At 37.2% G+C, this 25,518-nt stretch overlaps 1 protein-coding gene across 3 annotated transcripts in view; it reads right to left on the bottom strand.

Moving 5' to 3' along the window:
• Positions 1-25,518, bottom strand: part of ASAP2 (ArfGAP with SH3 domain, ankyrin repeat and PH domain 2) — a 97,792-nt gene that overhangs the window by 32,012 nt on the left and 40,262 nt on the right. For all 3 annotated transcript variants that reach the window (XM_064448007.1, XM_064448008.1, XM_064448009.1), the window contains exons 6-12: positions 16,212-16,341; positions 13,995-14,080; positions 12,429-12,504; positions 11,842-11,928; positions 5,978-6,081; positions 5,795-5,864; positions 299-386 (exon numbers count right to left, since the gene is read on the bottom strand). In XM_064448007.1, coding sequence (XP_064304077.1) covers positions 299-386; positions 5,795-5,864; positions 5,978-6,081; positions 11,842-11,928; positions 12,429-12,504; positions 13,995-14,080; positions 16,212-16,341 — 641 coding nt within the window. The remainder of the gene's footprint in view (positions 1-298; positions 387-5,794; positions 5,865-5,977; positions 6,082-11,841; positions 11,929-12,428; positions 12,505-13,994; positions 14,081-16,211; positions 16,342-25,518) is intronic.

The raw sequence follows: 25,518 nt of genomic DNA, 5'->3' as shown, positions 1-25,518 counted from the left end.
TATAAAGAGTGATGTCACAGCAAAAATATTGTTACTCTTCCGTAAGGCAGCACAAAATTATATAGAATGAAGGAACAAAGATAACTTTAAAAACAAGTGGTTTTCCAAAGAAGTGGTACAGTTAGTTGTATTATGCTAAAATAAGTGAAATGGTAAATTGTCATAAGAAGGGCATTTTATAGAGGGAAGCATTCTACGTTTGTGAAAATTTTTAAGTGGATTATTGACACATCTACAGAAATAATGCAAAACCCTTTGATATTAGCTGCAAGTAAAAAGACCTAAACAACAAACCTACGTGATATGAGGTCAAAACATTTTTTCTCTTCTGGGTTTGTTTTCACTTGGCAGGTTAACAGATTGAGCTTTGCTGGAGGTCGGTTAGCCTATTTGAAGATAAAGCACACACATTTTAGCATATTGATGCTGACTGAGCCCTGCAGTCCAAAAACATAGGATAACATCCCACTGGCCAAAAAGAGTTTGCAAATGGCTGTTACTTTAATTTTCAATGTACCCAGGTTTTGATTTATGTTTTCTTCTGCATCATGGCTTATAAACCTCATTTTCTTATATTTTGTTCACTGATAACTGGATAGTCACTAGAATTTTGAAAAGGGATAGGGGTAAAATCACTTCAATTATCACTACTCCAATCACCTTACCAGTTGCAATTATCTGAAGGAATTGGGTATGGCAAGAGAGACAGATTAATTTTATGTAAGTGTAATCCTCTAATATTTAGAAATTTAGTTTAAAAAAATTAGTTGTCTAGGTTTTCAATAATCAAATAATTTAACTCCTGCTAATGTCTTTAAAAAGAGCCTAGATAACCAGTTTAAAACAAATGCTCAATTTTTAAATCACTAAAGGGACACACTGAAGGAAAATAAGTTTACCCAGACACGTCTTGCAGCAAACATATACAAAACTAAACTGGGAGGGTTGATTACCGAAAAATAGTAGTGAAACAAAATACACTGTATAATGATATACATTTTCTAGTTAAGCTCCTCTCAGCTATTTCAGTTCTTTACTGAATAAAAAGTGGCAACATTTTATTAAAAGCAAAATGCACAAGCAAACTTAATCTCAAAAAAGTCTTATAAAGGCTACAAAGACTTTTCAAATAGCATCTCTGTGCTAATCTCTTCTTTCCCTTAACCCACCTGTCCTACAGACCTGGGGTAGGACGTAGTAAGATGTTATGTTTGCAACATCGACTTGAGGCACTTGATACACAGTGGATAACTGGTTTCACTCTTCTTTTAGAATAATTAAATCAGAAAGCAGATTTAACTAGAGAGGCTCTGCTCTAGACAATAATATCTGAACAACAATAATTCTTTAAATCATTAGGAAAGTACTATTATACAGATAGCAATATATAAACACATTACCACAGTTATTTTTGCATTCTAACAATTTTAATTGATCAACTCGCTAAACCAAGATTTAATTATCTAAACAAGAACTATTATCAAATGAAGCTGAACTACCACATAATGAAATAAGTTGCAATGAATCATAAGAAACGCACGTCATCTAAATCTCTTCTAATTTATTGATGAAAACATTTCACTCAAATAAGAAAGGAGAACAAGTCTGAAGAGTACAGATTTCCTTGAAAAAAATCTGATAAAATGATGTAGCTGGCCAAAAAAGAATAACATCATTTATGCCGAAGACCAGTAAAAAAATCAAAACCATGCAGAAACATAAGAAGGGAAACAATTACGTATCCTTTTTCCTGTTTTAAAAAAAAAAAAAAAAAAGCATGGTGTCCTTGAAAAACAGCATGCTCATGCTTTGCCCAACAAGCAGCAGACATAACAGTCATCCATGCTTTGAAACAACAAACCTACAGGTCACTTGCTGGATAATGTAAAACAAATTGTACCCAAGAGAGGTTTTGGAGGCAGCAAGATGACAATTAATTGACAACTACATTGTACTCTCTGCCTAGTAAATAGCTTTTCAAATTCCAGACATTCCTTTTAGTAGTAAAGTGCACACAATTTTCATTATTTTAGCCTACCAAAAATAAGAGTTCTTTGTAACTAGAAGCATACGAGAAAACTTTAAAATGCCATCTTGGGCCCATTTTCCTGGTTATATTTAAATATCCTTAATAACCATAGCAGTAAAGTTTTCAAGAGTTTACATTTTTAATGTAACTGTTTGTCCAAGAAGTGTCCAGAAGCTACCTATAACAAAAATACAAAATAAAGCAAACAAACAAAAAAAAGTAAGTATTTGGTAAAGAAGCCACTGGGCAACTCATATATACTTTTCTCAGAGGATCTATGAGAATGCAAAAATAGAAGGAAATTCAGGTTAACAAAGAATCCACTTGCCCCAGGACTTTGGATCTGAAGCACATTCAGGACCTAACTAGCTTGCTATAACTTACGAAATACGAAGTTGTAAATGGATTCACTAAAATGCTTCAGAGAGGTCTGAAGGACCAATATACACAGAACTCGTCTCCCTGGATGGGAGAATGCAGCATAAGAACTCCATATCAGGATCTGGGAACCCAAAGAAATGGCTGCAACAACCTAAAACACATCCTGGGCCAATGTGCTGATCTTGGAATCCAAACATATTCCAAAGCTTTTAACTACAGACCTCCTAAGCAGAAGTCAGCATTAACCAGGGTATTTAAAAAACCCAGACATGTTTGCATGGGGCTGATACCACCACATTCATGCTTTTATGCCCTGGCCATATAATGCCCTCTCCCCACCTGCCTCCCCAACAAGCACCCGTTACTTGGTGGACAACACGCAGATGCTGTTTGATGAGAAGTTAGAGCCCCAAAACAAAGGGTGGCAAGGCTGTATAAACTCCTTAGCAACACTGGCTGTAGGCTGAACCAGACTTTTGGAGGATTAGGAGACACTAGAAGTAGAAAATGGTAACAAATATGTAACTGCTATATACTATTTGTTTGAAACCTCTGGGTTTCATTTTCCTGCTTGAGTCTCTGACTGGACAATTAAATTTCAGACTACTAGTGAATTTTTGGACATCCATGTTAACCCACCAACACCCTGAAAAGATGTGCTGCCAATTCTCATTTCACTCATGCAGACTTCAGCACCAACTTGTGTTCCTTCCTGGAGAAATCATAACCCTCCATCCACCAAAACTGACTTCTTACATGTTCTGGCAACAAACAGTAGGTATAGGAATCAAAAGCTCAGGCCTCTAAGACAATACAGAGGACTGCCATGATAAAGAGCTGATTTTTTACATAAGGCACGAGCAAATGTGTCCACTTACTTAATAGACTGGTTGGCTCATTTCATTGTGTATTTTTTCTGCATATTACACTGATTTACTTAATCAAAAGATTAAACCTGAATCTTTCTCCTTCACATTGCCCTGTTAATCATAATGGTAGATTAAAGTTTCCAGCCATAAAGAAAGAACAAGAAAAGAAAGATCTGATATCAAGTCTCTCTCATATTCCTTTCTTGCAGACAACCAGCAAATTCCATTTAAGCTCTTTAAACAAATCAACTTTGAGAAATCTGGGGTTCCTCAAATGTAAGTTTTTCCCTTGGGATTTCTTGATGTAGAAACCACTTAGGAATTCTTATTTGCATGGTTCAATCTGCTTCCATTGTTGTTTTTTCATCCACATACATTAAATTGCTGTCAGGTAGATGTCAGAAAATTTCCAACTGCTAATGATTACACAAAGGAGCAGCGTCTGTTTTTACATCAACCCTTACCCTGCACATTACTCTATGAATGCTAATGTCTTTGAAGCTTTCAGCTGTCTAAAAGTATAACTTCTGAACATATGCCAACACAGACGTGTATTCAGCATTACAGCTGGGCAACTGACAGAGAACCAACCACATTCTCCCCATCCATATCAGGAGAGCACTTGGCAGGCAAGTTTAAGTCAGAGTACAGCATCTGCAACTGCCTGAAGATAGCTGTTCTAGAAACTAACTGAAAAAATAGTCCCTCAAAGAGAGGCTACATAACCAAAGAACAGAAATCCATTAAGAATGCTTAGCCTTTAAAGGAAAAGCATTTACAGATTTGTATTTGATAAAGCAAACAAAACCGACAACTGGGTTTCCAAGAGATGGTTCGTTTTGATCAACAGCTGGGAAGAGAGAATGACACATCATATTTTAGAGACCAGGAGATATCAACCCTGAGAAAGCTTGGAAATCAATGTTGTTGCTTCAGAAGTCTCAGAAAACGTTCAGAGCAGCCCAGAAAACTCTTAACAAAGGGAAATTGCTTCTACCCATTTCAATGTCTATGAAACAAGCATTCTTTTTTTTTTTTTTACACAAGACTTCCATCAATACATAAGGGAAAGGTGATCAAATAAGTAAAAATACTTTTTAGGAGTGTATTTTAAAACAAGAAGGTACTCTTTTAGTTTTGTAATATAAAAAGATCAAGAGCAAACCTGTGAAACCCACATATCTAAACTCACATTTAAGTATCTACCACAGCAACTGATTTCCAGCTACAGCTCTACTGATTTCAGTGGGAACTTAGTGCTTCTAAAAATGTTAGACCATCTGGTAGACAGCTTATAAAAAGAGAAGAACAACAGTATCTTGATAGACTCAGTAACTGTACTTCCATATGAAAGTTTTGAAATTCTACTCCACAAGTGCATTTTGTCACCTCTGCCAGCTCTGAGCTGCCCTAGCTACGCTCCTTCTGGTGCCACCACAGCACGTCCAACGCCAAGTGCATTTACAGCACACAGAGACACCAGTATACAAACACTAATAGACTCTTCTCTGACAAAGACATGCTCATACACACTTGAATGAGAACAGGGATAAACTGGTGGACAATTCCAAAGCCATAGTAATGACTCTACTTTGCAGGCCTGGTTTTGTACTCCTTAACTCCTGGTTGTCAATTCAGAAGGCAACAGCTCGTGGTTAGATGCACAAATGAGATTGATTCATTTTTGCTGCCAGGGTCAACTTGTAGTCATAGCAACAGGCATAACAGGATGAAGAACAGAACAGTTCATAACAGGATCAAGAAACTGGACTGTTTGTTAGACCAAGAATGGGAAACACTGTCCCCGAGTTCAATTTTGCCTTAAGAAACTTTCTTAAAAGTTTTGAGAAAGCAATATAAAAAAAGTTATGGGAAAGCAAAACCAGGTGAGTTCGAAGCCAAGTGTAAAAGGTCTAAAATAGGAAAGTATAGTTTTAAAACTTTTAAGCATAAGTATAAGAAATTGTTAATATGTTTCAAATACTGGTAGCAAAAAAGAGGGACTTCTAACTGTCTCTCTCATCATTCTGGTAGAAGTTGCTTTCAGAATTGATTTTCCCCAACAGCCACCCCCCAGGAAAGCTACCTTCATAGCAGATATAGCAGCAAATCTGGGGAAGAGTTTCAGCATTCTCTGATTGTCTTGTAAATAGAAGTTGTTGTTTAACCCACATCTAAAAGATGACTTAATGCCCAATCACATCTTTCCAAATAAATGAAGTTAGAATTTGTATTTGTAGATAGTCTGGTAAAATATGAACAGTTTTCTTGAACTGAGTCATTAAAAAAACAAATTTTTCCCCATTAACAGTCATGAGCATTAACACAGTTGTATTTTTAGATACTGTGTATGTCTCAATATATTTCTGACAGGCTGCCTTAAAAAAATGTATCCATCATATTCAAAACCCTGCAACAGGAATCTAGCTAATTCCAAATTATAAATATAGACCAGCATATCTTGCCTTTTTGTATTAGCAACCATGTACATAAAATACTGTAAACAAATACTTACTGTACCATGGGAAATTGTAAGAAAACCATTTTTAACTGAGCACTTCCTTTTCTGCCACACTTTTCTGATTCTGGTTTAAAGGGGAGGAAAAAAAAAGTAACTCAGTTTTTAACATATTTAGTATTAAATTGCTTCAGCTCTTAGGACCTGATGTTTTTTTCAGTAGCATCCAGCAGTACTTACCCATCACTTTTCTTGTACAGACTACCATTTCGTTCAGTGCCATGTTCCTTGTTTCCCTGAGGCTGATGTAAACTGTAAGCTGTACTTTGACGAATCTGAGAATCCTGAAATACACAGAACAGAAATTTGTAATGCATTCTACACTTTCAATCAATCCCCCCCCATTAATGAGTTTCAGAGCCTTTCCTTCCTGCTCTAATCCTACAGGCCAAAAGCAGCACATTTTTCCTCCTCAGTGGAAAGAACAAGATCCATTTATTTTTTCAGAAGGCACAAAAAAACATTTGAGAAGCAGCCATTATCAGCACCTGACAAAATCCCCTTACTTGCTTTTATTTAGCTTTACTATCAGCCTTAATATACGTTTTTTTAACCCAAAAATTAAGTGAGCAGTGGGCTTTCCAACTCATGCAAACACTGCAGTGTGCAAACACTGAAGATTATTATTATTATTACCTGCAATTCCTAGTCCACCCTTCCTTTGTGAAACATTACATACATAAATTAGAAGACATGGTTTTTCTTGTGGAAACTGAGTCAAGCTATTCTCTGAAAAGCAGAAGAGACCTCCTGGAAACATAGTTCTAGAGGCATACAGGAAAACTGAAAAGTTATTTCCATAAGCAGAATAATTTAAACCAAATTCTCTTGATCAAAGTAGTATTCTGGGACAGGATGCAACGAAGATTAACTAAACCCTTCTCACTGTTCTCAGAACTACCCAGAGGCAGGACCCACTGCTGCAAGAGTCCAACTTCTTAAAAAATAAGAACCTGATAATGAAGAATCTCATGTGTCATGCTGTATTAGCAGCAGTAACATGATGGGAGGGACTTTTCAATGCATACAGTAACAATGACTAGTACTTACAATATTTATTGTTTTATTTTCTACTGTCTTTGCTCTATGGACATAATACACCTCTGTTATATATTACAGATAATACAAGTATAGCGAGGAGAAAACCACAAAGAAAGCAGATCACTTAAATGACTACCTGAGCTATTCTAAGCAAAAACTTAAGAACTATTAAGAAATAAACTTACTAATTTCACAAGAAAAATCTCTTATTCTAAAAAGATGAGATAGTGTGTCTCAAGTACAATCACAAGATACATAATTTTGGGTTTTCAGAGTGTACACATGATGAAATAAAATACACAGTGATCTAAACAGCATGAATTAAGAAGACAGTTTCTCTCTAATTACAATTAGCTTCATACACTTTATTAGCCTAAGTATAAGACATCTCTGGATATAAGCAGGGGGAAAAGACCAACTAAAACCAAGAACGCACTTGGACTGTGCTTTTCCCCAGAGAATGCTAACTCAGGTGGAATGCCACTCCTTAACAAGCTCCAGCAGCACATTCTGCTACCAAAGCTACTAATGCAATGCAGGCAACGCTGTTCAAGAACCTCCTCAACAGTAGTAGCAACACATGACAGCTCTGAAATACGATGATAAGGACAGAGCTACCACTTACACCCCTGTTCAGTGCACTTAGGAATCCACACCTCCGGGATGCGGGATTTCAAGCTCACCTTGAATATAGTGCTGGAGGCTCAGTGGTCCTGAGAATTGTAAGCCATGCTCAAGGGAGGCTGCAGCACTCCTTGGTGCTCCTTTTCAGCAGAAGCAACCTGTGCACACTTCCCTGTCTCTCAGGTAGTGATCTAGGAAGCTGTATCAAGTAGCTACAATGTTCATTTGAGGCTTTTTGAAGTGCTACAAAACCACCACTTAAATGCCTAAGTCTGACAAAGCATCCCTTCAGATTTAAACCAGTCTGTTTATTTTCCTCTCAGCCTGTTTACACAGAATTATTTGGTTTTGCACTCTGGCTGCCCAACATAAAAAGAGAACAACATTTGAAAAGAATCCTCGCCACTGATTAAGAACCACTGCATGCATACATTTACTGACTTATGAAGAAAATCTGATCTGACACTGCCTATTCTGTCCTACCACTCCCTTGATCCCTGCCTCCCACAGTCAGTAAAGGAACCCCATTCCCAAGAAGATTAGAGGCCTTACAAGAAATTAATTTCAGTTCTTCACATCCTCAGTTATGTAAAGATTTCAGATGACGTCCAACACCTGCCCACATCACTATTGCCATTACTTAAGACTGTGCTGCTACTTTTTGTGGAATATTTTCTGCTACATTTTGCCTACCTCCCTTCAGCTGTTGTTTACACTTAACTGCTGTGTTTGGCCAAACTGGCAAGCCAATAATACAAGCTTCCTGCCTTATTTCAACCAGGGAGGAAGCTGCTGTAGCTGACGTGTATTTCCACACATTCATTATTATGAACAGTATCTTTAAGAAATTTAATACTATTTCATGAAAGGGAATTAAGATCAAGACAAGGAGATTTTCCATTTTAAATCCCCATTTCAGGCCGTGCCCAAATCAATAGTGTCCAATATGATTGCCACATGATGGTTTTTGACAGCTCTCTAACAAGCAAGGTCATTATTTTGGTATAGCTCCTAACATGATGACATACCACAAATCACCATCACAGTTAACATCCTTCCAGGCTATTTCAGCATGCCTTTTCCATATGCAGGCTCTCCAAAGGATCTTCCCTTATTTGTGGTTTGCATATCGCACATATTAGGAGTACAAATCACAGATAATGGGGTCAGAACCAATGGCCTTATCAGAGGAGCAGGACAATGTACATTACCTATGGGAGGAAATGGATCACCACAGGATATAGGACATACCTAGTACCGAGTATTGTCCTCTTAAATATCTCTTGATCGTAACAAGATCAGAACAGACTGAAGTACGCAACCCTAAGAAACTGAACTTTGTCCACTTTATCAGCTTTGAAATGCAGATAGGCATACAAAAAAAAAAAAAAAAGGTGAGTCATTTAATTGCAGCATGTTTATAGTGAATCACTTGACTGACCATAAAGAGGTTTGAAATTATTTCCTCCAAAGACTGACTGACTTCTAAATCAAGCTGAATAGCATAGCTGAAAATGAAAGAAATGTGAAAACAGTATTCTGTGAAGATGGTCTGTGACTACTGATGGGAGAGATTCTAAAAACCTATTTATCAGCCCCGCTATTTGAACACAACAAAACTTTCCACACAGGGTGGTTTAACTTATACATGGCAAATTTTGGCTAGCCATTCCACAGGTTTAGACTGTCCCAATCACTCCCGTGTGTATGCTGCCAAAGAGTCCTTACAGCTCTTCAAGAGCCTGAGCTTCTCTTGTGTTTGCAGGATCATTGCCAAGAGGATGTTTCAGAGATCCATCCCTTATCTATTACAGCCCCACAGAGTCTCCAGCAGACGTATCTGCCAGAAGCCCCTGCATGCAGCCTCTCCTATAGCACCACTACTGTAATTTTTGTCAAGAAACACAATATGTATTCTATTTTGCAGTGGCCTAAAGAGATTATAGGTTCTATCAAACATGTAGAAACAAAACAGCAGAAGCAAATCTGAACAGTAGAGTAAGGCTACCTTCAGAGAGGACATGGGAAAGAAGGAAATTAAGGCAATAAGACTCTAAGGTTGACCCTGAAACTTGTAGGAGCTCTACAGTTTGAAAAATAGAAGTTTAAAAACTAATAATTACAGAGGTGTACACACAATGACATTTCAAAAATAAGTTTCAATGCAAACCAGGTTTGAGGAAGTTCTGTGCAGGAGGAAACTATGTACCCAGGCACAAGAAAAAAGGTTTACTGTGAGTATTTGTCTTTTTTTTTTTTTTTTTTTTTAAAACGCAACAGAACCAATATTTGCCAATGCTCTATTATTTCATACATGACGTCCATTTTAGTTAAAAATACATATATCTTCAAAATCTTGTAAGAACATCAAATCAAGCAACTGGATTTAATTCCCAAAGAGAGTGAAAAGGAAATAACCAATTTGTCTTACAGCAATTTTATTTCCCAAGAACAATCTCATAACTTTTTTTGGGGGGAGGGGTAAAATGACAAACAGAAGAGGAGAAAGAAAGAACCAGTCCTTTCATACCAACAGAAAAAGTTCAGAGGAAAAATCCAGTTTCTTGAAATCTGAATGGAAATCATGCCAACTATTTTCATTAAAACATAGTAACACTTACTCTCCTAGACTTCGGTCACAAAATGTAAATGCATTTCAGGAAGGAAAAAGAAATCAGTTATAGTAAAGGAATTTACATTGCAACAAGAACAATATTACTGGGTCGTACAGTAAATTATACCAGGATTGTTTGGCATCCTACTGATTAATTGGTGTTTTCAAAAAACTTTAATTATAGTACTTCTCATGCCCTGCAGGTAAGCATCTATATCTAAATTCGCAGAATTCATAAATAATGAATATAACACTTTTTACAATTGTATTTTTAAATGCAACAAAAACAGCACAAGTAATAATGTGTATTATTACATTTTTCAGTCTGTGAAAAGATGCGTGCTCACCACATCTTCCATATACATTTAATATCAGTATCACTGATAAACAGGTAAACATAGAGAAACAACATTCCCAGCAACCATGAAACCCAGCTGTTCAAGAGACATAACAGAAGCAAAGACCTGATGGAAATAGGAAGTCTGCTAACACACTCTGTGCAGCAAAGGCTCCTTATTGAGAGTGAGCAATAAATGGTGAATCCAAAGTAGTCACCATTTCCACTAGGATCACTAGTCTTCCATTCCACAGAGCTCAAATTTGGAAGTTTTTAGCAAATACACCCCTCAGTGAGTCCTAAATGCCAGGCAGAACCTAAGAAAGTGCCTGAAAATGTATGGAACTTTGTACACAATGGTCATTACCAACAAACTTCACATGGTAACAAATAGCACCTCAAAGTGAAGAGTGTTTAAGACTGTTTGAATGCCTATCAGCAAATCACTGAATAACAGAACAGACTGGGTTGGAAGGGACCTTTAAAGATCATCTAATCCAACCCCTGGGGCAGGGACATCTTTCACTAGATTAGGTTGCTGAACAACCATCACCTGGCCACCAGTAAGAGCTAGGAGTCACCATAAGCTTTATGGGAAGATGAAAGCAAGACCAGAAAATATCAAGGAAGTCTAAACTCTACAGACTAAACTATTTCATTGCGATCCTGAAAAGGGGGGTGGGAGGGTCATTCATCACTTATTCGTGGCTCAGCCGCCACACAAAGGAAGCTGGCTGGCATTTATTTATATGAAGAGGAAGCACTAGCAATCTGAAACAAAAGTAGACTCAATATTTAGGATTAGATTATACAAAAGATGCTTGCGTCCAGATCAGAGTTTGCCAAATAAAACTACTCCAGAATTCTTTAAATCTAACAGCAATCACAACTGAAGCTCAAAAAATACTTATTTATTAGATGGCCAAACCGAGCCAGCTCTTGCACATTTGAAAACTGGAACCTTGCAGCAAAGTAGCAAACTTAATTGTCATTTTTGCAGATAATGACAAGAAATGTTTTGGGATTTGAAGTTCAGTTTTACATAATCTTTATACAGTTTGGAATATTATTGTGAGATAAAATTGTACTAATGGGGTCTCCTTGATACTGCCGAAGTTCTTCCATTCTCAGTTTGAGCAACATAGACACCATTGTCTGTTAATTCTCAGACGGTGGCCCATCTTAAGTATTTTGCAATATTGGGAACAAAAATTATTTTGCAATAAGTCTCATATATTTTTAGTGGGAATTAGTCTGAAAAAAACCCCACCTTTGTCAGAAACATTCAATATCAGCATAAAACAAGATGAATACACAAAAGAAATTAAACGGCTGAGAAAAGTTAAAATAGCTCTATTTCAAATACTAACATTACACTAGAAGTAATTAAAATGGGTATTCCAAAGTTACACCACCTTATATGCTCACCTCTTTCTGATCAACCTGGAGTGCTGATTTTAAAATATCTCTAAGCTGTGTTAATTGTCGTCTTTCCTCATCTTGTGCTTGTTTGATCTTGAATGAAGAAAAACACAGGTTAAAACTAACATTATTGTTTGTTTTCAGTGCAGTTCTTCCAAACTTGTTACTTAATTGGTTCATTTCTCTGAGAAATGTTCAGCAAGAATGAAAACAGAGAGAAAAGATAACGTGATCAGTTTATTTCCTTTTTATCTTCAGAAAACTTGATAATGGCTAGGATGTTGCTGGATTAAGACTTTAATATTGCCTCACACTGCCCTTGTTCCCTTGTGTTTAATATAAAACCATATGTTATTTTCTACTCTAGTCAGTAAACATTTTAAAGCAAAGCCTATTTTCCTAACATTTTATACAGTGTGGTCCTGAACTGAAACTAAGGCTTCTGGACATGATATTAAACCAAAATTTTACTCAAAAGACTAGTCAAAACCTTAAAATACTATTATAACAGTCAGCCAACCCAAACCAAAATGATTGCAGTTCTACTGTAAAAAACTAAGTTTACAACACAAATGTCAAAGGTTGCTACTCACTGTATAAAGATCTGTAGAGAGTGTCTCAATTGAAGGCTTGAGACTTTCAACTGCTTTTAACCCATCCTGAAAGAAACTTAAAAAGAAAAACAAAAAGCAAACTGTTATTAAACTTTACTTTGTATTTTCTGTTTAAAAAGTTGCCAAAAGATGACGTGCATATTATTACGCCATGCTATAAATTTCAAAACATTAAATATTTTTTTATCCACCTCTGTATTTCCATCATAGCTTCTTTCAACATGCAAAATCCCCAGTTAGATTCAGAACTGCCACAATCCACTGCCACATAAGATTTCCACATTCTCACCTCACTTTTTGAAGGCCCAGAGCAAGCAAGATTTGTTTGTAGAACAGTAAAAGCTCTAACAGATATAAAATAATTATGACTTCTTGGAGCCCAATAATTTCACATCTGATACAATCTTCCTACTACAGGAAAAGCTCTTTGTTTCCCAAGCATTAATTATGGCCTATAAGCAGACTGAATATGCTATATCTTCCTGTATCATATTTTTTTTGTATTGGCACAGTAGTGTTATCTATGCCTAGTATTCCAGCTCTTGAAAAAGAAAAAAAAAGTGAGATTTAAAAAACTAAATTTAAAGAAACCAAAATTACACACATATTTGATTAAAAGTTTTGCACCATTTGCAACAAAAAATATTTCCGCTCCGGGAAGCAGACACAAAAGTGATAACACAACACAGCATTTATGTTGTTGAAATTATATTAAATGGACAGCAGATGAATGACATACTACAAGTGAAACTGATTTTAAAAGCAGTGTAGCTATATAGAGAAAAAACCTTCACAGATGCAGAGTGGTCTTTTAAGATGAAAACTTACTGGTTTGAACAGGTTAACAGTGGGTCTTTCAAGTTTATAGCTATGACATTACTGCTATATTATTGATCTGTGAGGCTACCATAAAAAAGTACATCATTCCAATGAAAGCTTTGTGTTTTATTACTGAGCCCTCCAACTAATTAGGAAACGAGTGATTCTTTCAATAGAGTTTTATCCCACTGTTTATGCAATTTATTTTTCTTGAGCACCGAATTAATTTAGATCATTGCTAGATACACTCAGAAAAGTCAGTCAAAACTAATGGACCACTAACTTAACAGCTTAAACTAACAGCTCTGCTTCAAGAGTAGTTTATGAAATATGCCAAATTATTGTGCGGCACACCTCTGGAACGGACAATTATATTCTATGGGACTAGCTCAACCTCATTACATGTTTTGGAATACAGTAACAAAAGCAATGACTAAGCTATGAGAAAAGCAATTTGCCAAAAGACATCAGCAGGAACAGCTGAGTCTTAGATTTATACTGAAAAATCTAGAAGAGACTTATTGTGTCAAAAGTGTAAAATAAAATATTGCTCCAGTTACTGGGTATATATAGGTATATATAAAAATATACATACACACCTAGGTGTGTGTATATATTTTTACAGACATAGATATATTTATATCTATATAAACAGATATATCTCTAAAGAATATATATATTTCTTTTATATATATATAAATAGATATAAAGAAAACTGAAACATACTTGCACTGAGCATGAAAATACTTGATCAAGTTCTGAAGCAAGTCCACTCCTTTTTTAATCTTGATTTCATTGACTTTCAGCAGGTACTGTTAAAACAGTAATTCACAAATTAAATTAATTATTACTGCTACAGTATTTTTTTAACATTTTATTTTCAGTTATATTTCAACAAGCTTTAACAGTTGCAGATTTAGAAGACCTAAAAGAAAATGCATCCAACAGTGGCTCCAAGGGTTAATCACACAAGAGTAACTGTTGTCACTGCAGATTTTTTATACCCTGTGGTGATACTTCACTATGATTAGTTCATATTGTTAAAACATCCTTCATGGCTCCTAGTGGAAGCCTGTGTTAAAGGAAGCATAAAAGGGCTTGTGTAATAAATTTAGGAACCCATTCTTAAACCTAGCAGTCCATCTAGGTATCTGTCTCACTAGTTGTTAAATTCATCATTAAATAGATGTCTTTACAGAAGAAAGCAGTTTACTTAAAAAAAAGAAGTGAGGGATTATTTTAACGATTTTTAAAATCTGCCTTCTGATTTTATTGTTTTCTCTATCAATTCCTTATACATGGTAATTACAGCAAATTACAGTTTAGCAAGAGATTTTAAAAGTCTACTGTCAAGCTAAAAAAAAAGTGTAATTAGTGTCCTTTTGCATTAGGCACAATCGAAGTCTGTATTAAGTGACAGCTCCTCCCCTGCATGCCATAGCACAAAAGATGTCAGCCATGCAAGCAGAAGTAAGATTGACCAAATATCTACAGGAGTCCTTAACTGTCCATTTAATGATGACAATTTTTAACCCCTGCTTAGACAGTGATGTCCAAGCAAAGGAGTGAATGTCTTCTTAGCAATGCTCTAATGCATCTGGTGTTCCCCTACCTGGAGTACACCCTAAATGGTTTAAACTTACTAAAATAAAGCAGTATCCAAGTGCCAGCTTTCAATGTTGCAGCTTTTTATGATTAGCTTAAATGTGGACATGTGACCTGGGTAGCACTTAGTTACAAGAACCGCCTCTCTAGCTCCTGTTAATTTAAAATGGAGCTCTAGGCATCTGGTATTCGGTTCACTTGCACTATTTATAATGAACTAGCTTTTACTTATGTTATAACTTCAATATGTCACACTTCTGATTTACTAACAAAACCAAAACAAAGTTCCTTTTTATGACTACTCAGAGGTAACTGAGTATAAACTTATTTTCCCAAAGATCAGAAGAAATACAGGATACACTTCAGCTATTCCCATTTAAGGTAACTTGATTCAATTTGACAGACTTCACCCTGCATTTTATTATCACTACAGCTGATTAAAGTGAACTCCTTTATTGTGGCACAGGAAAAGAGAAGCATCTGTCCCTGGTTGTTTCTTAGGAAGGATAAAGATGGGTAATTAGCCAGCAACATCCATATGTTTATTGGGTACTCAACATCCCTTCATCAGCTTTGAATACTGTAGTCTGACTCTGTATAGGAATGTGAAACTTTTCTACTCAGTATCAGTGCATGTAGTCACCGAAAGTGTTATTCAGGGCAACTGCTGTTAAGCTGTGTTGGCATATGAGTCAAATTAACTCTAATCATCATAGTAAAAACAGAATAAACACCCATGGTACATTTTTGTGCTAATGCATCGAAACAATGAGCACAGCAACCTGAATTCTCAACCACAGAACCTGTCATGCCCTTAAATGAATCAAACCAAAATATTTATATCAAATTTAACATACTGCAAAATCACAGAGATTTCAAAGCAGAAACATTCTGAAACTTCTTGAAAGACAACTGGATTCTATCCTTAGAACTTTTTTTTCAGTACCAGCCCAGTAGTGTGCTAGACTGAAGTCTCTCCTCATAATAACACAACAGCTGTCAGCAAAGATAACAATTCAGAGAATCATCTAGGGCTTAAAATAACTTATAGTGAAGTAGTAGTGTAAAGGCTTATTTATTATAATCTCTTAGTGTTTAACTGAGCTTTGCATTATTTATTTATTCTACAATTTACTTGTTAACTGAAATTAGAAAAGAACTAAATTCCCTGCAAATTTAGGACTCAGGATAAAGAAAAAAAAAAGTGTTTCAGCAAACAGAGTTCACTAATAACTTGGCATTTCCCTTTAACACCACAGTTGCCATTAAAAAATTGTTTTTTTCAAAAGTTTCCTACAAATATTAGCAGAACAATATGAATTTCACATTGAAACTTACCTCACACATCTGTAACTGGAAGAACCTTCTTTCCTTCTCCATCTCTTCTGCAATTTCAGCCCCACTTATTTCTGTACGGATCATCCCATGCAGCTTAGCATGCTCTTTTTTCTCCTTCTCTATTTTTGTACTATAAGGCAAAGAATCAGTCAATGAAGGGAGAAATCCACGGCCTCTCAAGAGATCTGATTATTCACAAAGTCTACTGACAAATGCAGAGCCAAACTCTTGTAGCTTTGCATTACTTCCAGATGACATTTCATTTGAAATTTGACAATGACTAAAGATCAGCAATGACATACAGTAGCTGAAATCTAATTCAATCATCTGTTAAAATAATGTCCTGACAGATGTTCCAAAAGAAGATACTAAATGAGAAGAAGATACTAAGTTCTTTGCGTTGAAGAAGAAAAATCCTGAAACAAAATAATGAATTTTAATTGAAAATGTAGGGGGATGTTTAATTCCAACTGACCAAACACTAGTTAACAGAGTTCAATTATGTCACCAGATTTATTGAGTCTTGCCTGTCATCAAGTCATCTTCTATATATACAGGGTTTCCTAAGCCAAAATCACAGTTGCCATCTCTACTTGCTACTGAGCCAGTTGGCACCGGGAATGCCGGCCAGCCGGCTGTGTTGCAGACTTTAAAGTCTGCTAGACCAGCTGTCCTAATTCCCTAAAAGTTTCTGTGAACATTTTCCAAGAGCTCTGAATAAAACAGGTTCTCCTGCAGAATATAAATGAATAACCAATGCCTGCCATACAGTATAACTCGCCCAAACACACTTGTGCAATTGTTACAGCTATTCTCCGTATTATTCCTAAAGGCAGTAGCATAATTATACTACCCAGTTAGACAAGCCTGATATGAAAAAGGATATTAATAAAAGAAAATATATGAGGGTGTTTACATTTTGGAGAAAGACTTCTAGTTTGTCACTTGTACCATTTAGAAGCTGAAGATTCTGGAAAGTACTTCCTGAGGAAATTATAGACTGTTTTTGAACAAGAGGAAGCATTACACAGGAGTACAGGAAGCAGATGAGAGAAACAAATAACACAGGCACTGTCATACCTCCTCTTGAGCAGTCAAGTGTCTCTCAGCTCTCCCTCTGAAAAGATGACATGTCTCAAGTGCTCTCTACCTAACCTAACAGCTTAAGGGAAAATGTCCTAGATGGTCCAAGGACTTCCAGTCAACAATATATTCCGTACTTATATTTCTCAAGAATGAGGAACTGCCTCCTCTTACATCTCAAGCAGCAAGGGAAAACTAGAGTTAATCCCATTAATCCCATCCTATAACACTGCCACAGGGAAACATTCTGAACAGCAATTCAAAAAGCTCCACTGCGCTCTTGGTACTGGCGGGCACAGCAGAGCTGGCCCCATGCAGTATTCCAGCAGCCAGCATATCCAGCCAGCACTGTGCTGCTTCTCAGACCATCACGTCCTGCCAGAAGCAGACGTTTGGAGGGAAGCTCCTCTCCTTTGAACTAAGTATCTTGAAAACTTTCACTCACCTGAATTAAAAACTTAATTCCAGAACATTCTGTTTTCGCCAAAAATAAGTCTGCTCTTGTGCAAGTTTTGGCTGGGATAGAGTTAATTTTCTTCATAGCAGCTAGTATGGGGCTCTGTTTCGGATTTGTTCTGGAAACAGTGTTGATGACAGAGAGATGCTTTCTTTACTGCTGAGCAGTGCTTACACAGAGTCAAGGCCTCTTCTGCCTCTCACCCCACCCCGCCAGCGAGCAGGCTGGGGGTGCACAAGTAGCTGGGAGGGGACACAGCTGGGACAGCTGACCCCAACTGACCAAAGGGATGTCTCACACCATATGACGTCGTGCTCAGCATATAAAGCTGGGGGAAGAAGAAGGAAGGGGAGGATGTTCGCAGCAGTGGCATTTGTCTTCCCAAGCAGCCGTTACGCGTGATGGAGCCCTGCTTCCCTGGGGATGGCTGAACCCCTGCCTGCCCATGGAAAGCAGGGAATTAATTCCTTGTTTTGCTTTGCTTGCATGCGTGGTTTTTGCTTTACCTATTAAACTGTCTTTATCTCAACCCATGAGTCTTCTCACTTTTACTCTTCTGATTCTCTCCCCCATCCCACTGTGGGGGAGTGAGCGAGCAGCTGTGCGGGGCTCAGTTACCAGCTGGGGTTAAACCACTACAGTACTCTTATCCACTTACTGCCAGTTATGCCATTTTGTAGCCACTGAATACAGAGTCCAAACACAAGAATTAACCAGACATCAACCATGAACAAGGAAGATAAACCATTACAAAAAGATTCACAGAAAATTACAAACATGCAACCCCTTTCTAGCACACACTCTAGGATAGCTTATGTTATATACCTGCTCAAGCAGGGGGTTGGACAAGATGATCTCCAGAGGTCCCTTCCAACCCCTATCATTCTGTGATTCTGTGATATCATACTTGGCAGTTCTACAAAAGTCAAACCTCAGAGGAAAGATCCAGGATGGTTTTAGTTCTCTCAATGTCCACATTAGTCTAACAATTCATGAGGGCAGAAATCAAGTCTAATAATTATCAATTGCTATTGTATTGTATTTTCATTGTTTACAGAGAACAATACTTGAACACAGGATGACATAACCACCTCTAAAATTTTAAGAGCTTATTAACAAGTCATAAGGTGCCTCTAAATGCTAGGGAAACCAACAGACAACTAATACTGCCAGAGTCACGCATTATGCACAATATTACAGCATACATTGTTTTAATAAATTGAATTGCTTTTAAAGAAAGGGCTAGATTTTGGTGAAAGTCCTCTCTACTCTTTTAAGGATAACTTATACTCCACAAGCAAAGAGTAGTTAAATCAAGACTAAAGCATACTGACACCTACCAAGTAATTCAGAGAAAATAAAGACATCCTTGAAGCCGTTCACTGGAGTTTCAGGCTCTGTGGCCTCAAAAACTTCAGAGATGCTTTACAAAAAAACCAAACCATGTCTCGGTGACAAGTACCAGAGATACACGATGGTGTATTTCACATTTGCATTTCCTCATTATTTGTGCTTTTAGTCTCCAACTACACTTTCAGCTTTGTAATCCAGAATTTAACCTGTTATTTTGCTAGAGTAATATGCTGCCTCCTATCTGACTGATACTACAAGGCACTTTGTTTCTAGGGAAACAAAGAAACCATATACAGCAGTGTTGCATGCAAATTCTGCGTGCTAAAGGTTGGCTCTGTTTCCTATCCAAATGCAAGGGTCAGCTCAGCTGCAAGTGTCACTCTACTGTGACATTAACAAAATCCTTCCGGCAAAGACAGTTCTACAATGTACTGCTGTGGGATTTCCAAGTATTGCAGGGCATTCAGGTTTTTTCCAGGCAGATCAACTAAGCAAAATTAATAAGACAACGGGGAAAACTCTAGAAAAAAAATCCTCTAGATGCAATAAGAAGGAAGCAAATGTTTTGTAAATCTGCTGTTCTTGAAGCTTATGCAGCACATATTACACATATAGACTTTGCTGACGAAGATTAAAATCTGAGCGCACTTCAGTCCATTTACAACACAGCTGCACATGACTAATATACAATAAGCTCAGATTTGCATAACAGACAAGTAAAGCTGGAATACAGGATGAAGAACTATAACAGAAAAGTCAATCAGATACAAAATAAACGGTCTTGACCATTCAGTTTCCACTATATTACTATTTTTACAGCTCCAATTTGAAAAGCAACTGTTTTTCAATATGAATTTTAATTTGTATTTCAAATAAATCAATTTTGTCATACAGATCATGGTACAAATAAACATCAAGGTAGGCATTTTTTTTTTTTTTAAACTTTAAAAAGGACAGGACCTATTTTACTGTTTAACACGCCAAAGACTGGCATTAATTCTCTGCCATTGAACAAGGGTAAACAACTAGAACTGTGTACATGCAGCAGTAGCAACCTGGCTGGCTGGGCAGCAACTCTGCCTTTCTTACTCTCCTTCCCTGTATAGCAGTAAGCCAGGCTGAGTCTGGTACATACATGAGAGGCTGCAGGTCTCCTCTCCCAAGTAACAAGCAAAGGACAAGAGGAAATGGCCTCAAGTTGTGGCAGGGGAGGTTTAGATCAGACATTAGGAAAAAAAATCTTCAACGAAAGGTTTATCAAGCACTGGAAGAGGCTGCCCAGGGAAGTGGTTGAGTCACCTTCCCTGGAGGTATTTAAAAGATGTGTAGACATGGCACTTAGGGACATGGATTAGTGGTGGACTTGGCAGTGTTAGGTTTACAGTTGGACTCAATTATCTTAAAGGTCTTTTCCAACCTGAATGATTCTATTATTCTATTCTATGATTCTATATTAAAGCTACCTTGTCTAGCATTTCCATTCTATGCCACTGTTTTCAAGATGTGACCTCCACTTTATCTTATGTACATGCCATGAAATGAAACGTGGCAGAAATATCTACACTCTATGAATATCAGTAATCTACTCAGTCAAGCTTGAGCTCTGAAGAAGTAATTTGAGAAAAGCTTGCAGGATCTCCCAATAATTTTTTTAGATATTATTTAAAAAATGAGTTTACCAAACTGGAAACATCGCTTAATCAAACAGCTATGCAGTCATCTTTACAGAAGACTGGAATAAAAATTTGTTCATTCTCCCATTGACTTCAAATGGTTCAGAAACAAATCATTACTGATACAAATTATATCTAGATATGAGTGCCTGTGTTTCTGCACAGTAACACAACACACCTCAGTCTACCGCCTTGATCTTATAATCCCAAAAGTATATTCAAACAACTTGTTCTGTTCATTCAGTTGTGAATAACAGACCTCATGCCCAACTTTTAAAAGGAGAATGGCAAAGGAGGAGAGGGAGACAGCATTCCCAGGAAAAGCTTGTTAGTTTTCATTAAGCATTTATGTTTCATAGGATTAACACAACACTTATTAGCAGAGGACTTCTGAAGTTAATATGTATTTACAGGCCTATAAATAAGACACCTTTATTTAAAAAATTAACATTTCTTTCTTTTCAGGAAAGACAGGTCTATGTCTGGCATACAGACACTACTATCTAGCTAAAAAATGAGTAAATAATATGCTTCAGTAAGTTCATGCTTCTATTTCCTGTGCAAAACAGATACAATATCTTTACCTCAAAATCTACCACAACAGGACCGATTAAACCAAAGAATGTGGGTCAAATCTGGCTCACTGCCTTGTTGAATACGGTCTGCCTGCTGGGAGAATGAGCAGTTTTTACGACATGTGTACTCCTTCCCCATATGCTCCCCCGACACGTCTGCCATTAGTGTTTAAGTACATGGGGGAAAGCAATTGCCTCGTAACAAAAAGGGCCCGGTCTGCACCAGTTCTACCCAAAGGACACACACAGACTAGCCCCGCTGCAGCACTATAGTGGCAGGCTGCATTGCCTAGCTCTTGTATGGGAAACAAAGACTGTAATGTAGATCCTAAGAGAAATGCACTGCTTTTAACTCCTTTAAAGCTTTAAAAACATTTTAAAATCTTTATGGCTTCAATTGAAGCATGTTAATGTCTGATTGTGAGAAAAGATAAATTATTCATAAATGTCACCTGAGGATGTTCCCAATTTTTGACTGAGGTAGGCTCGCGTAAATCCTCTGACTCTCTTATTTAAGAACAGTCCCAAGGTGTAAAGAAAAATGGATCTAGCCTCCCTCAGTTACTTCAGCTAAGGTGATCTTCAGGAAAATACTCTGAGAAGTTAGGTAGCTACAGGGTGAGGAAGTTGCATTATAATCAGCATTGATGGATGGTGAACTAGGAGCATAATAACGGATTTTAACATCACTCTCCCAAACAAGACTAGATACATAATAGTTTTTAAGCACAATTACATTCAAAGCTTGAAGTAGCAGCTCAGAAATTGTTATGGGGAAAAAGCAAAACAAGTACCATTTTTAATTAACTGAATTTCTTTTCAAATGGCTCACACTTGGGTATATTAGGACCTGATATGTCATCACAAAGTGGGCAAGTAAGAGAGATGAGATATCGAGGCAAATAAACTCCAATTCTGTCTCCACAGGCTGTCTGTATACAGGACAAATCAGGATATAAGCACTGTCACTTCTCCACAGACTACAGAAACACCACTTTGGTATCTGACACTTAACTTCACAGGTCTGTATTTGTGACTAGGAAATGCAGATGAACAGTATAATTTTAAGCATATGATAGAGATGGATATGCAGACAGAGAGCAGCCTAGCAGCCTTGAACAGTTTGTTAACCCAAAGGGAAAACAGAAAGGGGGAAAAAAGAAGAATAAAGAGAGATATTCACATATTTGAAGAAGTATCACTGGAAAACATATCTAACTAAGCATAAAGCTAGGACTGGTTTTAGGCACCGTCCAAACAAGGAGTCATCTAAGGTAACAGACTGAAGAAGGCTGACCAAACCTCTGGCTATCAACACCTACATCCACCATCCCACTCTGCTAACACAAGCTGTAGGCGAGACTGAGGTTAGCTCTCCCAGTCTCTTCGCCCTTTTTGTTAAGGCACAGACTGTGGAGTTGCTACAACAAGGAAATTCAACTCACGATTAAGAATTCTTGAGATGACTCTGCATCCATCCACTGCTACAGACAACCGAAATGCACAGCTATAAGGAAGTTCAGATGCATTTGGGACAGCCACAGAATCAAAACAGTTATTACCTCAAGAAACCTCAGTGGCATACATAATTTAAATCAAAATTTAGTAGATGATGAAGCTGACCTGAACAGATTCAGAGTCAGACTAATATTCTCACCCTAGCATGAAAATCACATCATTAAATTTCCCGTCTCTGATTTTTAAAGACCAATGCTCAATAATGACAGCTGGCAACATCTCAACTTATCTGGGAATTGATCTCACGCACAAGAAGGTCTGATAAATCCCACAGTCCTACTGCAGGGGCAGGGGTCTCAGGGAAGTTCCAGTCTGAATTTAACTCAGTAGAACTATGGAAAATTGGTCTGCTCCTTGGTAAAAGTAAGGCAGCTTGCACTGAAAAATAATATTCCCTGACTGCCAAACTTAACCCACATTAAGTAATTTCTGCTATTGTAAAACCACCCCCTAAAAAAAAAGCCTCTTGTTCTAAAAAATTTTCCTGTACAGAAGATTCCCAGGCTCCCTATCCCAAGCCTCAAGGAGATGATCCTTTGGTCTTGATCAAAGTGAAGGAGTCCAACAGGCTAGACTAAGAGCTTTAAACTCCAGAGTACTGATGTGGAGCTTTCATCTAACCACTTAAAAAAACTAGAGTACGGAGCAATTGTACCAGCCTACCACTAGGAAATATCACAGAAAATGGTAATGGTTCTGAAAGAATTTCCTGATGAACATGTGCTACTTCCAGTTTTTGCATGTTGAATAACCTGACACATAAATGGCTTAGAAATAAGCATTGTCACGGAGGTGTGCTTCATTTGTTAAAAAATCTTGCAGAAACTACAGAGGTGACTTGGAAAGAGGTATCTCCTTAGAGTGGAAAAAGGAACCTGTTTTGGATCAAAAACCAAGTGTCTCATTTGAAAGGAAAGTCATAAAACAGCCTTTCTAAAGGACTATTGGTTAAAAGGAAGTTAAAAATATCTCACGATATCATACAAACAGCACTGGATTCAATCCCACAGAGAGAAAATAAACACAATATCAACATCACATTTTCAGGTCCTGAATGAAATAACATACACAACAATGCTTCCAGGTATCCACTGTCCTTAAAGTCAAATACGAATCCCCAAATATACAGACTCAAATACATTTTCTATGGGCATTTTTACTTCTCAAGTACTTAACTAAGTAAAAAAAAAACAAATGAAAATATTTCTGGAGTACCTGACTCTCAAACAAACCACCTGTTTTGACCATCTGAGGATCAAAGTACAAATCTTTACACTGCTGCAACATACTCATCCTGGTGAATACTCTATCAGAAATTCTAAGAGCATCAGAGATCTTGGTCCAGTAGCAGCAGTGTTCTTGGTATACGTCCCAGAACTGTGCAAATGTATTTTAAATTCTGCACATAAACTTTGTGGGATGTCACAATGAATAAGGTATACATAAGAAAACAGGCTTTCAGATTCAGCAATCAAGCACTGGTAGATAATAGCAGACTAAATTACAGGACTGTTCTTTATGGCCCATCATCAGAGATCAACTACTGCCATAGGCAATGGTTAGAAACCTTAATTACTTCAACAGCCGATAGTTCACATGGCACCAAATGAGACTGTTAACTGGTATAAAGAACATGAAACACTGGAGCCATCACTATCTTCCAAGGATTCAGACTGTCAGACTGGAGGTTTATCTCAATATTTCAGAATGTCGCTACAAAAATCCAGATATAGCCAGACAGTTTCAAAAACCAAAACCACTCAGATCTGCCTCACAAACTGAGCCTAGAAAGTGGTAATTAGACCATTCTTATCATTATTAACAGACGGAATAATGAAATTTAGCTAACTTGCTAAACTTGTTGCTTTTGTGAGTAAACCACCTACAGGAATAATTTCTGAAGACTGTTTGCACACAACTTCAGATGGGTCAACTCAGTGGGCACCAGAGAATCACTGTAACTCTGTGCAATAAAAAAAAATATTTTAAAATGGTGCTAGATTCTCAGCCAATCTAGGTGGCTGAGGATCTGCAAACTGTTTATGTTAAACAGTGTCATCATGTGTGATTCTTCTGGACCTGTACCATCAGAAATGGTCTGATACATGCAGCACTATCACAGAAGATCAGTGATGCTGGATGTGTGACAAAACTCAACTGCTAGTTGCAATCCAGGTAATACTGGAGTAAGGAATAAAACCCACTACAAAATCATACTTCAGAGACTATCAGCTGTGCTGATACAATTGACTTGACCAACCCAGGAAACAACTGTTCCTGATGTAGGGCACTAAACCGCTTGAAGATTAATTATGTTTGATCTCAGGTGCTGAGCTTTGTTGATTCATTTGAGTCATTTAACTGGATATAAAATTCTGTTATTAAAACTGATTTTATAACTGTTTATAGTGTATATCAGGTACCTTCAAACAAGTGGCCTATTGTGAGCTGGGCTAGACACACTACACAAGACACAGTTGACACTGTGAGACATCTGCTGAGAGCATCCAGCCTTGGCAGCATTAAATGCAGAAAACATCCCTATCTTTAAACAAATTTCACTAATTAAATGTGGTTTACTAAGGTTCCTGGTACCAGATCTATCTGGAATCACGTGCAGTTTTGGAATGGTAGCAGCAAACACTCAC

The sequence above is a fragment of the Phalacrocorax carbo genome, chromosome 3 (genome assembly GCF_963921805.1).
Source record: "Phalacrocorax carbo chromosome 3, bPhaCar2.1, whole genome shotgun sequence".
NCBI lineage: Eukaryota > Metazoa > Chordata > Aves > Suliformes > Phalacrocoracidae > Phalacrocorax > Phalacrocorax carbo.
The sequence above is the reverse complement of the archived record's forward strand: the minus strand, read 5'-3'. Positions and strand labels throughout refer to the sequence as shown.